The 16,250-nt window shown below is 40.3% G+C and overlaps 2 protein-coding genes across 2 annotated transcripts; one reads left to right on the top strand and one right to left on the bottom strand.

Annotated features, from left to right (window-relative positions):
- Window positions 1–28: 28 nt before the first annotated feature.
- Window positions 29–1,456, bottom strand: gadd45gb.1 (growth arrest and DNA-damage-inducible, gamma b, tandem duplicate 1). Its single transcript, XM_041970212.1, has 3 exons — window positions 1,250–1,456; window positions 946–1,153; window positions 29–848 (listed from the first exon to the last, which is right to left on the bottom strand). The coding sequence occupies exons 1-3, from the start codon at window positions 1,390–1,392 to the stop codon at window positions 735–737; spliced, it is 465 nt and encodes a 154-aa protein (XP_041826146.1). The 5' UTR covers window positions 1,393–1,456; the 3' UTR covers window positions 29–734.
- A 6,187-nt stretch (window positions 1,457–7,643) lies between these two features.
- Window positions 7,644–8,919, top strand: LOC121630437 (growth arrest and DNA damage-inducible protein GADD45 gamma-like). Its single transcript, XM_041970721.1, has 3 exons — window positions 7,644–7,744; window positions 7,828–8,035; window positions 8,133–8,919. The coding sequence occupies exons 1-3, from the start codon at window positions 7,644–7,646 to the stop codon at window positions 8,244–8,246; spliced, it is 423 nt and encodes a 140-aa protein (XP_041826655.1). The 3' UTR covers window positions 8,247–8,919.
- Window positions 8,920–16,250: the final 7,331 nt, after the last annotated feature.

The raw sequence follows: 16,250 nt of genomic DNA, 5'->3' as shown, positions 1-16,250 counted from the left end.
GTTATGAAACTTCTAAAAGATACATGAGTTTGTTTCCAACATTGTTCCAACAATCTTAAGATAAATTTACGTTTTTTACAATACTTTTTCTTTAGTAAATATGTTTCTAAAAATATTCAACCAAATTTTCATAATTCTATCAATAATTTAACCATTTTCTAAAGTGAAACCTTTAGGAAAATGACATTTTCAAACATTTTATAATGTTCTAGAATATTCTTGTCATTGTTAAATTTCTAAAGTGAAACCTTTAGAGAATTAAGACAATTCTGGAAAGTGGGAAACATTTCCGCTGACTGCAACTGCTGTCATGTTGCTCAGCAAAGAGAACCTCCTCAAAAAGTCCCTTTCTAAGTAGGCCTCTTCCTCAGCACCGCTTCTTCTCCTGCTGCGCGTGCTTCAACGTGCGACATTTGCTCTGTGGGACCACAGGACGCAGAACTCGCTTCTCCTTCCTCTCCAAACCTCATCCGCACAAAGAATGAGGGTCGACGTGTCGCTCTCGTGGCATGCCCGACCTCGTTCACATAAAGAATGAGAGTCATCTTGGCATGGACGGGACGAGAGGCGACGGGTTCACGGTGCGTGGGGGCCCTCCTCGGGCCGGCGCCGTGCTGCCTGGACGGGATTCCTCCTCAGGAGTATCCAGGGATGAGTAGAAACAGGATCATCCTGATCATCAGGATGAGTATTTCCAGGTTAAGAAGCTTCAAAGCATCTGAGCGAGTCCCAGATCAACGGCCAGGGAGGCTGATCTCAGGAACCCAGTCGTTCAGACGGCGGCTCTCCTCACAGAACAGGTGCAGCTTCTCCAGAGCGGGGTCCTCCCAAGACCCTTCAGTTGGATTCTGTTTAAATAAGGAGAGAAAAACAGTTAAAATCACGTGAATCTCTGCTTTGAAATGCTTTAAAAAGACTCTTTCTCCTTGTCTGAACTCTACGTACCGTGATGAGGACGCAGTGCGCATCTTCGAGCTGCTCCGCCTTGTCTCCAACGATATCAACCAGGCGCTGCATGTCGCTCACTCTCACGATACTGATGTCGTTGTCGAAGCAGAAGGACTGGATGAGGGTGAAGTGAATCTGGAGGGCGATGTCGCACTCAAACTCCTCATCCATGGCCAGGACGCAGAAAGACACGCTGTCCGGGTCTCTGTGGAAACAACAAAAACAAGAACTCAATGAGATTTTACGCACAACAGAATCTCTGAAAAGTGTTCAACTGTAACATCTTGAGTTCCATACTTACAGATTCATTACTTTGGCGCTTTCATAGACCCCAACTGTGAGAGAGTCGTTGTCTTTAGCAGCCACCAGAACCTCCTCCAGGGCTTTGCCGGCGCACTGTGCGCGCTCGGCGGGTTTCTGGATTAGGACCTCTTCAAGAGTCATGATGGAAACGATGGAGATATCCCGTAACAGGAGAGTTAGCGAAAGTTCAGCTGGAGATTTCAGGTCTGCGAGAAGAGCAGAATGCCCTTCAAAGCTGCAGACCCTCTTGTTTTATAGCCAGCCGCTCGTGCGGAGCAGTGAAAGCGCTGTGTCCTGATTGGCTGGAGCTGAATGGTGTATTGGTATGATAATGCTATTGTCACACTCTGGCTCGTGGCAGATTGATAGGGGGTCATGCAGCCGCGCACGTCCCCCGTCTCTGCAAGCTGCAGAGACTAAAATAACTTAATTAAAATAATAATAATAATAACTTTGGTTACTCTTTGCGAAGTCGCTAAAATGAGATTGCCCTCGATTTGTTTTTACTTTTGTGGCTGAGATGCATCATGCACAAGCTGCACTTTCTGCCATGCATTTGTAAAATTTTAATCTAAGAATATATTTTGCAACCTGTTAAAGCCTGAAAAGTGCACATAAGCGTATTATTATCCTCCTCTAAAAACATTCCGGTTCATTTTAGCCTTAAAGTTTTAAACAACAAATCTTATATTATATTAACCAAAACTAATCTAAATCAATGCTTTTCTTCAGTTTAATAACGTATTTTAGTGATAGTATTGCAGAATACACACAGAGAAAGTGTGAACACCCCCCCAACCTTCTCCCTCCTCATGAACAGCACAGAGAAAGGGCAGGTGGATGATGCCATCTGTGGACTAGAAGCAGGCCATAAAAACGCTTCATTGTGCGTGCTGAAGTCCCTCTATTATCAAGGAAGGGGACCCCTCCAAACAAATGCAAATGGACAGCGCGTGCCAGAACTGCGCATGCTGCTGCTGCCCATTGCAAACCACGTGGCCATCAGCTGTCCACAAAATTCTCCGCCCTGTTTTTATTTATTTACTCTGGAGGATTGGAAGTCGATTTAAGTCTGCACTATTTTTTGGGGTGGTATTCAGTGCGCAGATTCTGCGTCATTTTCATGCACAAATCTTTTTAACAAGTTTCTAAAACACACCGTATTTTCTTGGAAGTATTTAGCATCACTCAAAGTGAGCAAAAACAATCTCCTGACGTTCAAATTAGCCAAAAACTAGAACTTTAACGCACAACTCTGCACCACTGATGGAGCAGATTCTCCTTCATATCTCGTCTTATTTTCTGCTATTTCATCTGCATGACAATCCAGAATCATCTTGCATCAAGTCAGACCTGCTGCCACTGCGTAAATGGATGAGGTGATGGTGAGGGGGGACTGGAGGCACATGTTGGCGGTGATTGATTCTGCGCTATTGTTCTGTGGAAGAGAGAGCGGCAGATGGAGAACTGTCGCTATGAGGGGACCACCCATCTCCCCCTCTTTCCTCCCTCCATAAACCCAGGTCAGCTTGGACCCCTGGGGGCTCCCTGAGCTTTTGTCTACAAGTCTCCACATTCGCAGTGCTGCTGTCTGAGTTTTGATTAAATTTGAATCCCAAAAGAGGAGAGGTGACGGTCCAAACTTTTACTATAGAACATTTCTTCAAACGATGTCCTGCGCGTAAAAACAGAAAAAGATTACTTTGAGTTTGAGTTATAAACACGTGGAGGAATGCCAAGTGTTTTATTTGGCAACAAAACTCTTATCTACACGTTTTTGCAGCACCCCCATCTTTAGGCGACGTCTGTTTGGTGCAAACTCGTTTGCGCATCAGCTTTGCTCCAAAGTTTGATTTGGATCCAGCTGACAGAGATTGTAACACTGATCTATTTTAGGAAGGATCAGTTTGCATGACCACAGGGCAGGCGCGTGCAAATCGATACGGACCCATTGTTGCTGAAGCACATCTGCCAGGCGGAGGACCTCCCCACACACCCCACCCCATGCGCGCGACAGGTGTTGGTGGTCAAAGCTGCTTTTCCTTGTGGCCTGCGGCGCCTCAGTGGAGCCAAAAACCTTTGCTAGATGCGCCAAAGCTGCTCAGATAGAGAAATCCAACCAAATTCGTTTAGTTGTGGAGTTATAAATATACAACATATTGAAATAAAGTGCTGCATGGCTGCATTTCTGCGTTTTTTTCCACTCAGAAGCTTAACAAACACGCTCAGCAGGTGCTGCCTGGTAGTCTTTTGTCTGCCCTCCCTTCACCTTCCCCCCGAGGGACAGATGGTATCTCTCCGTTGCTATGGAGAGTGATGCAGGCAGAGAGATAAAGCACGCAGACAACCCCAGATGCCACGCGCCTGAAGTGAGGGCCGTCTTTTATGCATGCAAAGCAGCGGCGCGTGCCACTTCCTATCCAAAAAAGAAGGACGTGCTGTGAAAATTGGCCACGAGTTTAAAAAAGTCCACAAGACACACACAGCTGGTTTATTCCTTACAGAAATATAAGAAACTGCAGTTTGTGGATGATTTGATCACGTTTTTGAATTTCTACTTCTCTTTGGAAGTATAACAATGCCATATTGCAAGTGTTTGCACATAAAACCACATAAAGTACTCTGCAAAATCCTCGATCCACTCCTCATTTACTTATATTTTGCTTCCAGAGTATTTTGCAACTTTTAAAAGTGATCTTGAACAATAGCTTTCCATTATTTTTCAGTGTCTTTCAAAGTTTCTGTCATTTTAGGCCTTTTTTGTTTGTTGTTAGGCAACTTCATGCCTTTCTTTATAATTCAAGGATAAAAAAATCACCAAACTCAAGGTATAAAGCAGTGTTGTGTTGACACATAAAAACTTAGGAAATATTGAATCTTTTATCATTTTGTTACTAGCAGCCTGTCCCAAAGACATCTTTATTCCAATTTATGTAGTTGCATCTCTTTGAAAAATTAATCTTAAAACCCATTTTTATTAACTGGCTTTCAGCCTCAGGAGACTCAGTTTCTTTATTTGAGCTTAATTGATCTTTTTGTGTTCGACTTTGTCCAGTTGTGGTTGTTTTTAAAGTACTTTCTAAAGAAGTTGGTATGGTATGGTATAGTATGGCATGGTATGGTATCTATGTACCGAAATAACCCATTTTGACAGCCAAAAGAAAAAAAAGTTTGCAGCAACAAGGTGATTTTCAAAGAGCTGGTAATTGAAAACTTGGCATAGCTGGTGTGTGTCTGCTTCTCCCTTTGGTATTCGTAAAGGACTTTTCTTTCTTTCTGCCTTTCTTTGTTATATAAAAAAAAATGGTGAAGTTGAGGGCCAAAAAGAAGTCCCAGGCCTGATAAACTGGAGCAGATGAACAGTATGTGGAAGTGACATTCTTAAAATATACAAAAAAGTCCAGCAAAGACCTTACACGGGACATGAGAGATGCATCTGGATCCAAAATACAGAATCAAGGGGGAAAGGCTGAGGTATGTCAAATGACACAAGAACTGGCATAAAATTCAGCAGCATAAGGATTGATGAACCCTGAACAGAGCCCGGACCTCAAGCAGAGAACAGAACAAAAGTCAGCTAACAAGACTAAAGAAATAACAAGGTTGTCTAAAAGAGATGATACTGTGATGATGAGCAGAACTGCTAGGATCAAATCTAAACGGATCCCCAGTTTGATACTCAGTATTTTCATGTTTGAATGTGCCAGTAAATCCTTCTCAATTGTCTTTGGAATATATATATATATATATATATATATATATATATATATATATATATATATATATATATATATATATATATATATATATATGAATATGGTGTTGCTCAGCACATGCTCTTTCCCTCCAACCATTATATATATATATATAAAGCATCTCTTCACAAATTTTAAAATTCAGTTTTTATTTTATCTAATAGCCTTTTATGTGTAGGCTTGTCATGGGGCTGATTTTAGTGGTGATCAGTGAAAATAACCAATATTTCTCGAAAATGAACCACAAACATCACATAAATGATAATTATTAAGGCTGTCAAGTGAATAAAATGTTAAATCAGAATAATCACAGCTTACAAATAAATAATCATGATTAATCAGGATTAATCACCATTCGCGACTATGCCTGAAATCTGCCCGTTTTTCCTGTATTGTATCAACAGAAAGAGCAAACCGATGCTTACTTGAGTTTTACTTCACTTTTTTTTTACATTAGATGATAACTTTAGTTGTACTAATCAGTTCAATATTACATAAAATTAAGATCTTAAATAAAGTATATCTCATTTGAGCCCCCCTTTTCCTGGTCAGTGCCCCTGCCTGGCCCTCATCTAAACTTTTCTAGACCCACCCCTGCATGGCTGAAGTATAAATCCTTTCTACTACCAGCTACTTTATTAGAGAGGAGAGCTCCTCTGATTTGTATCTTAGAATCTGTTTATAATTTCTCTCATTACATTAATGGCCCTAAATGAACAGACTTGTGTCTCCAACATCTGCACAGTACCGATGATTTAATGAAGACATTCCCTTGTTTTCTGTTACAGTGATATGGATCTGACTGACACGAGACTGATAAAGAAACACTTTTCCCTCATAAAAATCTCCCTGACAGAAAAACGTAATCTGAATAAAATTGAACTTGAACTGAGCTGTTTTCTCCTTGACAAGTATGGTAGCTGGTATTGAAGATATTGGCGACGTCAAAGGCAATTTCATAGTTTAGATGTGAAATCATACACTAAATATCTTAAAAAAAACTTACATTATGTGATGACAAAGATCTTTATACATTTTCCAATAAAGATTTTAGCTTTGAATTGGAGAACCCGTTAGTTCAGTTCCCAGATGTCTCAAATGAGCTAGTGGTTCATACGAGCTTTTACACGGCCAAGCAGATGAACTCATGGAAAAGCTTCTTTAACTCTATATGTGGATGGGTGAAAGTAGATGAAATTAAGACAATTCAGGACAAAACCTACATTCTGTTCCTATAAATACATGTGAGTGTAACAGCTGTTTTGGTCTATCATGGTCTAGATCTTTCATAGAAGCCCAGTCTGTCGGTTAACTTGCCTAGCAACCGTGATCTTGGCTAGTAAATGAAGAAGGCAACTCTACCTTTATTGCCCCATGAGCTTGAATTTTCTGAATAAATTAGCAGGACCATAATGAGCTGAAGAAAAGTGGTTTATAAACATTTTACCCAGTGATTACTGCAAAGTCTTCCATGCTTTTTAGCTTCTTTTGATCCTAACTAAAGGTTTGCAAGCCATTTTTCCTCAGTGTTCTTCTGTAAAGCCTATGATTAACTCCCTTTTTTTCATACCTTCACAAGTTAAGGGATCCTGAAGTAACTTCAGTCAAGTTTTGAATGATTAGAACTATCAAAATAAATGCAAACGTAAGGTATCTTCCAGTGATCGGAAACATGTTAGCCACAAAGAGCCGGGCTGACCACCACTTTGAGTTAAGCACAACTTGAAATGGTAGAGACAGATATGAAGTCCTGTGAAACCCGGCCACATAACAACAGATACCAGTTTTAACGATGATTTAAAAACTAGTCACTTTGTGTTGGACTTTTTCCTAAATTAAAATATATCTAATGTCAAGTCTTAGTTGTTGTGGACAGACATGTAATAGTTTTTGATGATGGCCAACAGAGGTCTTAAGAAAAAAGTGTTTATTGTAGTGGACTCTGTGGACATGCCTTGCGTTCCTGTACTCATGTAATGCTTCAAGTTCATGACAAATATGCTCCGTGTTACTCAGTGATCTCGGATTAGATCATGCTCCCGAACATACATCATCTTACTCAGGTGTTGTAAGGACTTTAAACACGCTGCCTCTTGGTTGCTTACGCTGTGTTGTTTTAACACACGTTGGAGGATTAATAAATGGCACACGACTGCATTGTTAGCATGAAAATTGTCTCTTTACCTATTTATCATCATTTCTACATAATCAATTAACTGAACCTGTGCAGGTTGAGAAAAAGTACAAGAAAAAAAAAATCTAAAATAACATTTTGTTTTTGAAGTACTTCAATAAAGACGTCCTCCACAGTTTGAAAAGCCTCTAATTCTTTGACTTTGACAGCAGCATTCTGGTCTTCCTGTGTGGTTTTATTATTCCTGCTGAAGCTGAAAGGATCATGTAAAGGTCAGAGAGTTTCTACATCTGATCCTTTCAACCTAAGCCACCCCCGACTTTCAGAGACTTTTCTATGGGCACGCGTCCCTTAGGGTGGGTGGAGGCCAGCGGCCTCTTGTTGCCATTGTGCTCCACGCAGCCAATCAGAAAGTGAGCGTGTGCCGGCTATGTGGTATAAATGCTGTCTGAGTCTTTGAAACAGCACTTCTCTGGACTCTCTGAGCACTTGAGCAGTACATGATGATTTCTCCTGGAAAGTCTCTGAAAGAAGCGCTGCTCTTTGCTCAGAGTGAAGATCGAGTCACTGTTGGGGTCTACGAGAGTGCAAAAATTATGACTGAGTAAGTAATCTGCACCTATTGGCTTTCTGTATGAGCACTGAAGACAGTTGTCTTAACAGCAGCTCTGTTTTCTTTGTCCACAGAGACCCGGACAGCGTGTCTTTCTGCGTCCTGGCCATGGATGAGGAGTTTGAGTGCGACATCGCCCTCCAGATTCACTTCACCCTCATCCAGTCCTTCTGCTTCGACAACGACATCAGCATCGTGAGAGTGAGCGACATGCAGCGCCTGGTTGATATCGTTGGAGACAAGGCGGAGCAGCTCGAAGATGCGCACTGCGTCCTCATCACGGTACGTAGAGTTCAGACAAGGAGAAAGAGTCTTTTTAAAGCATTTCAAAGCAGAAATTCATGTGATTTTAACTGTTTTTCTCTCCTTATTTAAACAGAATCCAACTGAAGGGTCTTGGGAGGACCCCGCTCTGGAGAAGCTGCACCTGTTCTGTGAGGAGAGCCGCCGTCTGAACGACTGGGTTCCTGAGATCAGCCTCCCTGGCCGTTGATCTGGGACTCACTCAGATGCTTTGAAGCTTCTTAATCTGGAAATACTCATCCTGATGATCAGGATGATCCTGTTTCTGCTCATCCCTGGATACTCCTGAGGAGGAATCCCGTCCAGGCAGCACGGCGCCGGCCCGAGGAGGGCCCCCACGCACCGTGAACCCGTCGCCTCTCGTCCCGTCCATGCCAAGATGACTCTCATTCTTTATGTGAACGAGGTCGGGCATGCCACGAGAGCGACACGTCGACCCTCATTCTTTGTGCGGATGAGGTTTGGAGAGGAAGGAGAAGCGAGTTCTGCGTCCTGTGGTCCCACAGAGCAAATGTCGCACGTTGAAGCACGCGCAGCAGGAGAAGAAGCGGTGCTGAGGAAGAGGCCTACTTAGAAAGGGACTTTTTGAGGAGGTTCTCTTTGCTGAGCAACATGACAGCAGTTGCAGTCAGCGGAAATGTTTCCCACTTTCCAGAATTGTCTTAATTCTCTAAAGGTTTCACTTTAGAAATTTAACAATGATGAAAATATTCTAGAACTTTAAAAAAGCCTATGTTGAAATTATGAGACAAACATCAAAAAAAAAAAAAAAAAAAAAAAAAAAAAAATAAAACATGTTTCAAGACATTTTGTAATCGAGATAACCAGAAACTGTAGACCAGTAATATTTAGAAAAATAAAGATTAAACTGGGTTAATTTGTGGCAAAATGTATAGTTAAAATAGAAACTGTATTTTCTGAACCTTTATACAAAATAATCTCATGTGTTTCCTGTATATTTATATTTTCTAAAGATAAAAACTGATGAATAAAACAACAACTTTTCTTCAATGATTGTTTGATTTCTTGACTTGAACTGTCTGAAGCAAAAATGACTTTACAAGTGACTTTTACACGAGGGAAACTTCCTGATTTGAACCTTTTTTGAGTTTTCTGTATATTTTTTTTGTAGTTTTACACTTGAAATCACAGAATCACAGATTAATCAGCGGCATGCATAAAATTTAAATATATACTTGTGTCATCCTCAACTTAAAGCAAACCCTTCAACTCTGTATGTACGTTCTTTGAGCACTTTCATACATGAAGTAAGAGAAGAAAATCTTCTGTAAATGTAAAAGTATAAAGTATAAGTAAAAGTATAAGTGGCTAAATAAAAAAAAAAGCATAACAAGGCTTCTCCTCAAGGCACCTCATTTTCTATCTATTAAGGTTAAGATTCAGGAAGTCTTTATTGTCATTATGCATTCACATAACGAAATTTAACTCTCATCTTAAAATCAAATATATACACTATAAAATTAAATCAAAATAAAAAAAAACACTAAGAGAGACACTAAAAGTACAATAAATTAAGCAATAAATAAATAATTAAAAATAGGTGCGCAAATATAAGCAGTTGACTAATGGTGTAAGTAAATGGTGCAAGTTGCATCACAAACAGTCAGAAAATATTCAGGAGGAGGTAGATGATTCTGTATTTGTGTGTTGAAGGGATGGTGGTAAGACAGATTTCACATCTCTGAGGAAGAAGCTGTGTCTCAATCTGCTCGTCCTAGTCTGTATGTTTCTGAATGAAGAGGTACGTACAGTCCATAAAGCATCGATCTGAAACTCTGGTCCTCAACGGCCGCTGTCCTGCAGGTTTGGGATGTTTGTTTCAACACACATGACTCCAATTACTGAGTTATTTTGCAGAATTTAACAACAAGCTGTTGGATCCATTTCATATGAATTGTGTGAAAATGTTTGATGCAAGGGCACAGACCATGAAAAAGGTGGCGCATGTAAATTATTAAAAAATAAAAAAAAAGGTCTAGATTATAGTAAATAATAAACTCATAATTCCAACAGAAGTGGTCAAATGATATAAAAAATAAAGTAAATTATGCAACAGCTAACAGCTGATATTTGTTTTCATTAATATTGTTTATTCTAGATGATCCCGGATTTAATGGCTGTAGTAAATATTGTACAAACAGATACTTTATTTATTTAGAAAAACATAGTTTTGAGTCAAATCACAAGTTTGATCAGTGTTTCTTCATCATTTTTGCCTGATTAACTTTAGTCCTCACATCTGATCATTTTATGTTTACATCCTGTTAATAACATGTAAACTGCTGTAACAGACAAATATTGTCATAAACAGCTGGTGAAAGGATGTTGTTATAATATGTTATAAACGTTGCTTCATTATCATTAACATGTTAATGAAGAGCTACACATAGAAGTACATTACATGCTGCATTTACATGCACTGGAGCATTGGTGGTTTATCCAGGTAAAAATTTGTTTAAACCAAATATTTGTTATTCTGTATTCTTAAGGTGGCACCCGTTAGATTTTAGGGGTGGGTTGTGCCCCCTCAGGTCCCCCCTCTGGCCTTGCCATGGCAGCGGAGCATCTAAAACCTGCAGGACAGTGGACCTCAAGGACCAGAGTTTGATGTTCCTGTATTAAAGGAATAGTCCAACATGCTCATGTCTCTATTAAAAACCTTTTTTCTGAGTTTTGTTTTTTGTTTTTTGGGATCACTGTACCATGAAAAACACCTTTACGTCTGGTGAGTCTGACTTTTCACTGCCTTTCCAGCCATTTTACACTTGATACGATATCCTGTTTCTCTCCATGAACTCGCTGCTCCTGTAACTTAGATCTTTGCACTTCAAAGTGAATCCGACTATTTTACACAGGAATATTTTCTTTCCGTGTCTTTAAAGGCATCAGTTCAGTGTGAAATTTAGTGTGTTAATGGAAGAAGGTTGAAGTGCCTTATGTAGACATGTGATCACCAAGGCCTAAACTAATACAGTGATGGAGAGACGTGAGTTTCGCCATCAAAGCTCATTGAGGTGACATTTGTAAACTAATATCAGACAAGTCAGCAATGTCTTATGGTAAAACGTGAAATTGTTAGGACAAAAAAGTAATTTATTTGTACTAATAGAGACATCCAGTAATAATTTTAGAAGTAAGTATATAAGCGGTCGGTTTCTTTCATGTCTTCCACATGTTTAATGTCTTTGACACCGTTCACCAGGTCACTGTTGAGCCGAAAAAGAGAATTTAACATGTGGTAAATAATGTGAAAGGGTTTTTTTCTAAGACAAGGCATGAGGCTTTAATTGATCAAAACCATGTACTATTGCTTACAAATGGAGCTGAAGCATTCAGCAAAGCATTTTCAAAGTTCATTTCATGAAAGGTGTGTAACTCATCATAGGGATGTTGTCAAAATGGCTAACTTATCGCTAACTGCTAATCAATGATGTTCATAAACATTAAAGTTAGCTAGCTTACTACTGCTGCTAACATTCGTCATAGTGTGTATTATAACATTATTACATAATGTTTCTTTTCCTTTTTTTCGTCTCTTTGAAGACAAATAGCCACAGCCCAGGCTTGAAACAATAATGGAAGAATTGAGCAGCTGTAGATGTCACCTTTGTTTGTTGTCATCAGTTTGTTGCCGTTCGGGTGTCATAAATACTTGTCAGTTTGTTTGACAAAACAACGACTGACAACGTATAAAAGTAAAGAAAGGGTATCTCATTTCCTAGGGGAAAAAAGGACAAGAGCTAAAAAAGAGAAATGCGATTGGTCCTAAGTGTGCTTAAAGTAGCACAATGTAAATTCCTGACCTTAAAAATATGTCTTTCTGACTAAATTTTGATAGTAGAGAGACATCTTTTGTGTACAGTCCTGGAGCAATTGTTGCCCAGAGCCTTCCAAGTCTGAGAAACTTTTCACTTCACTTTCCAGCAACATTTCACTTTTGGGAAGCTGTGATCACACCAAACAAGAGCCAGCAGCAGAATAAAGTGTTTTGAATAGGCAGAGAAGAGTTGGCAAGTTTTTCTTGGTTCACCATTTAAACAGAAAATAGGTTTTCCAACAATATAAGATTCATATTCAAGAAGCACAGTTAAAACAAAGAAATAATCCACCAACACAAGTTTCCTTACTTTCGCTGCTACATTTATAGTGCCATTCATAAATTTATAACTTTCCCAGAATTTAGAGACAAAATCTTTTGATAAATGCTCCATATCTCCTCATTCGTAGCTCCAGATGAGCATATAGTTTTATACATGTAAACTGGGCTTATTTTAGCTGCTTTTTGGCTTAATTTCTTATTTTTTGTGGTTTGTTTTTATGTAATTTCTTTCCTTGCATGGCGCATAGACACATAGACACTACTCACAAAAAGACAGGCATAATCTGCATTTTGTATGATGTCACAATGTACTTAAAATGCACCACAACTGTTACAGGTGAACCTAATGTGACTTTCTCAAAACTTTTAAGGCACATATACAACTATTTATTGTTTAAGTATTTATTTAAGAACATGCTGTGAGCTAACAAGGTGAAAAAACCTTAAAAAACCCAAAAGAAGTGACTGGACCACTAAAAATTGAATATTCCTGAATTTTTTTAGTAGTTTAAGTGGATCTTTTCTTTTTGTTTGCTGAAAACAAATATGGCTCAAGTTGGACTGGACTGTTGGTTTGATAGTTTGTTCTTTGGAATATGTTCTTTCTCTAAGAAGAATAGAATAGAATAGAAAAAACAAAGAAAGTCACTTAAATTGAAGCTGCAGCTTAATGGAGGTCATCCTTTGCTCCTGGCACACGTTGGTTTTTCTTCTCTTTCTCTAATGTGTGATTCAGAAACATTGAGTGGCTTTCACATGTCTGGATTGAAACTGAAAAGTCACTGTGACCTGCATGTTGCTTGTCACTGTCAGCTATTGTGACTTCAACAGCTGCTGCAGCCCCCTCGCCTCATTATAAACTCACAATACCTCATTCTGCAGACTAGAACTTATATGATTAGCTAGAATTAGAAATAAACCAAACAAAAACCAAGACGTAAAGATTTCATTCATATTCAGAATTTTCTGTCTTCACAAACTCTTTCTAACTTATTAAGAGAAAAAATTGGACCAAGTAGGACCAGCTGAAACACAATCATCTCTTTAAATTTCCACGGCAACCACTCCAGCAATCACTCCATCTGCTGACCAATTTAATGACAAGGAGAAAGGGTTTAAAAGGAAGAGGAGGAGGAGGAGGAGGAGGAGGCCCTGTGCCTGGCACAAGCCTGCTGCCATTCATCCATTCAGAGCCAAATCCTGACCAACAACAACATCCCCCAACACTCACAGCAGGGCGGAGCAGGATCCTCGTACTGCTACATCTCTGCGCTAAGCTCAGCTCAGCAAGAAGCATGCTAAAAAAAACTACTTTAAAGGGAGAGTTCAACATTTAAAGGAGTAATACACATGAGATTTTTCTGACAGCTCGAAGATGCAACCAAAGTCAAGTCTGGAGTAAGGAGGTGGTTAGCACAGCTTAAAATAGCAACTACTGAAGTTGGGGTGAAGCACCTGTCTTGAACCTGTAAGCACAAAGCTTAAAAATAACCCCTCTGGTGCTCTCTCTGAACCCTGAACAACCTCAGCTGCCCTCTGCCTCAACCCTGAGCATTAAGAGCTCTGCTGCTGCAGCCACATGCTGCTTCTCAAGTGTCCTTTAAACATGAAAGCCCCCCTCTCTTCCTCCCAAAGCCTTTTCAGTGCTGGAGAACAGCAGATGGCAATGACTGGCTCAGTGTGTGTGCAGGTCATTCATTCCTGTCGAAGTCCAAACCAGTGAGTTCAATTATGTTATTCGTATTTATTTTAGAAATGACGTTATTGAAAAAAAAGTCTAAAACTGTCCCCACTTTTGAGCTGCAGGACTCTGCTGCCTTGCTCTGTCTGATAACTATGCTAATCCACTTTTTAACTATGCTAATATCTTCCTCCATCATTACCATATGACTGCTGCTGCTGTTGTGCTGCAGGCCAGAGGGGGCTCAGGGTCAAACAACGCACTCCTAGTGTGTGTGTGTGTCCTCAGTCAGGTCTGTACATGTGTGCACACACCCACCCAGTCCTTCAGTCATCAGCTGTTAATGCAAATTTCTGGTTTGGATCCTCGTCAGACCTGCTTCTGCTCACAATGAGTTTAATCACTAATTATATTAGCCAACCTGAAAGCCCCCCAGGCTGCACGCAGGAACCGGGCCAGTTTAGTCATTCTGGCATTCATGTTATAATCTCACTTTCTGAGTTTAGAGTTCAGTTTATGGCCTACATGTAAAAACGTGCCCATAGTTCAGTGTTACCGCTGACATCATCCTTTATGCTGATGTGTTGAAACCTGAAAAAACAGAAAACAAACAGAAACGTGAGCAACTTCAGCAAGAACAAAGCTGTGATGGAGGAAGGCTGGGGTGGCACAACCTACCAGAAGTGGTTCAAGGAAAGAACATTTGTAAAAACCAGCAACATTGTGCTTGGTGGAGAAGGCTGTTGTTGAACTGAAGCTGTCTACTGGGTATGGGACAGTGTAACTACAGACCACACAAGGTGCCCATACTGACCCATGTTCACCACTAATAGTACCTACAATGAGCCTGAGAATGGAGCATGGGGCAATACAAGGATTTGGCCTGATGGAAGGATCCTACCTGTATAAGAAGAAGGCAAGCAGGTGGAGGTGTAAAGGGGACAAAACTTTCCTCAAAGTCAGGAAACCTTTCCTTCCTTTCCCACCTCAGATTTAGTTGAACATTTCTGTTTATGCAGAGTCTGGTTTAGTTCTTATACAGAATGGGACTTTTGCCAACTCAGATATTGATGTTTACTCATGTCAACGTGGAGAAGACGACTTGCTAAAGTTCAAACTGAGCATCATAATGAAGAAGAAAGGAGATTTAAGAGACTTTGAACTTGACATGGCTGTTGGTCTGAGTATTTCGGAAACTGGTGATCTACTGGGATTTTCACACACCATCTCTAGGGTTTCCAGAGAATGGTCTGAAGAAGAGAAAATATCCAGTAAGCAGCAGTTGTCTGGACCAGAATGTCTTGTTGATGTCAGAGGTCAGAGGAGAATGGGCAGACTGGTTGGAGATGATAGAAAGGCAGCAAGACCTCAAACAACCACTGGTTTCAACCAAGGTCTGCAGAACAGCATCTCTGAAGACACAACATGTCCAACCTTGAAGCAGATGGTCTACAGCAGCAGAAGACCACACCGGGTGCCTCCTGTCAGCTAAGAACAGGAAACTGAGGCTACAATTCACACACACTCACCAACACTGGACAATAGAAGACGGAGAAACGTTGCTGGTCTGATGAGTCTCCATTTCAGCTCCATATTCAGATGCTAGGCTCAGAATGTTGTGAAAATTGCATGCCTTGTATAAAGATTTCAGGCTGCTTGTGGTGTAAAGCTGTGGGGGATATTTTCTTGGCCCACTTTGACCCAATTAGTACCAACATGGTTTAACCACCACAGCCTACCTGGGAATTGTTGCTGACCATGTCCATCCCTTTATGACCACAGTGGAGCATCTTCTGATGCTACTTCCAGCAGGATAATGCACCATTTCACAAAGCTCAGATCATCTCCACCTGCTTTCTAGAACATGGCAATGAGTTCACTGGACTCCAACGGCCTCCACAGTCACTAGATCTCAGTTCAGTAGAGCAGCTTTGGGATGTGGTGGAACAGGAGATTCTCATCATGGATGCAGCCGACAAACCTGCAGCAACTGTGTGATGATGTCATGTCAATATGGAGAAAACCTCTGAGGAAGGTGTCCAACACCTTGTTCAATTTATGACACCAAGAGTTTAGACAGTTATGAAGGAAAGAGGCAGTCCAACACAGTGAGTATAAGTTTATCTTAAGTGGACTATGAAGTGTAGCACAGAGCTTTGGTAAACTGAGCTTCCTTTCTGAACTTCCAAAGAGAAAATTTATAAAAAGAAACATTTATATATATCTATATTAAAAAAAAAAACATTTTGAAAACATTTTGATTAGTGTTAACAGCATTAGTGCATCTGATCAGATGGCTGCATGTGCTTGTTCTGCACACCCTCACCCAAACAAAACTCACACAAAAGCTACAGCCAACTCTTCTACACCCTCATCAATGGGCACAAAGAGCA

Source organism: Melanotaenia boesemani, chromosome 19 (genome assembly GCF_017639745.1).
Source record: "Melanotaenia boesemani isolate fMelBoe1 chromosome 19, fMelBoe1.pri, whole genome shotgun sequence".
NCBI lineage: Eukaryota > Metazoa > Chordata > Actinopteri > Atheriniformes > Melanotaeniidae > Melanotaenia > Melanotaenia boesemani.
Note: the sequence above shows the minus strand (reverse complement) of the source record. Positions and strands in the feature narration are given on the sequence as shown.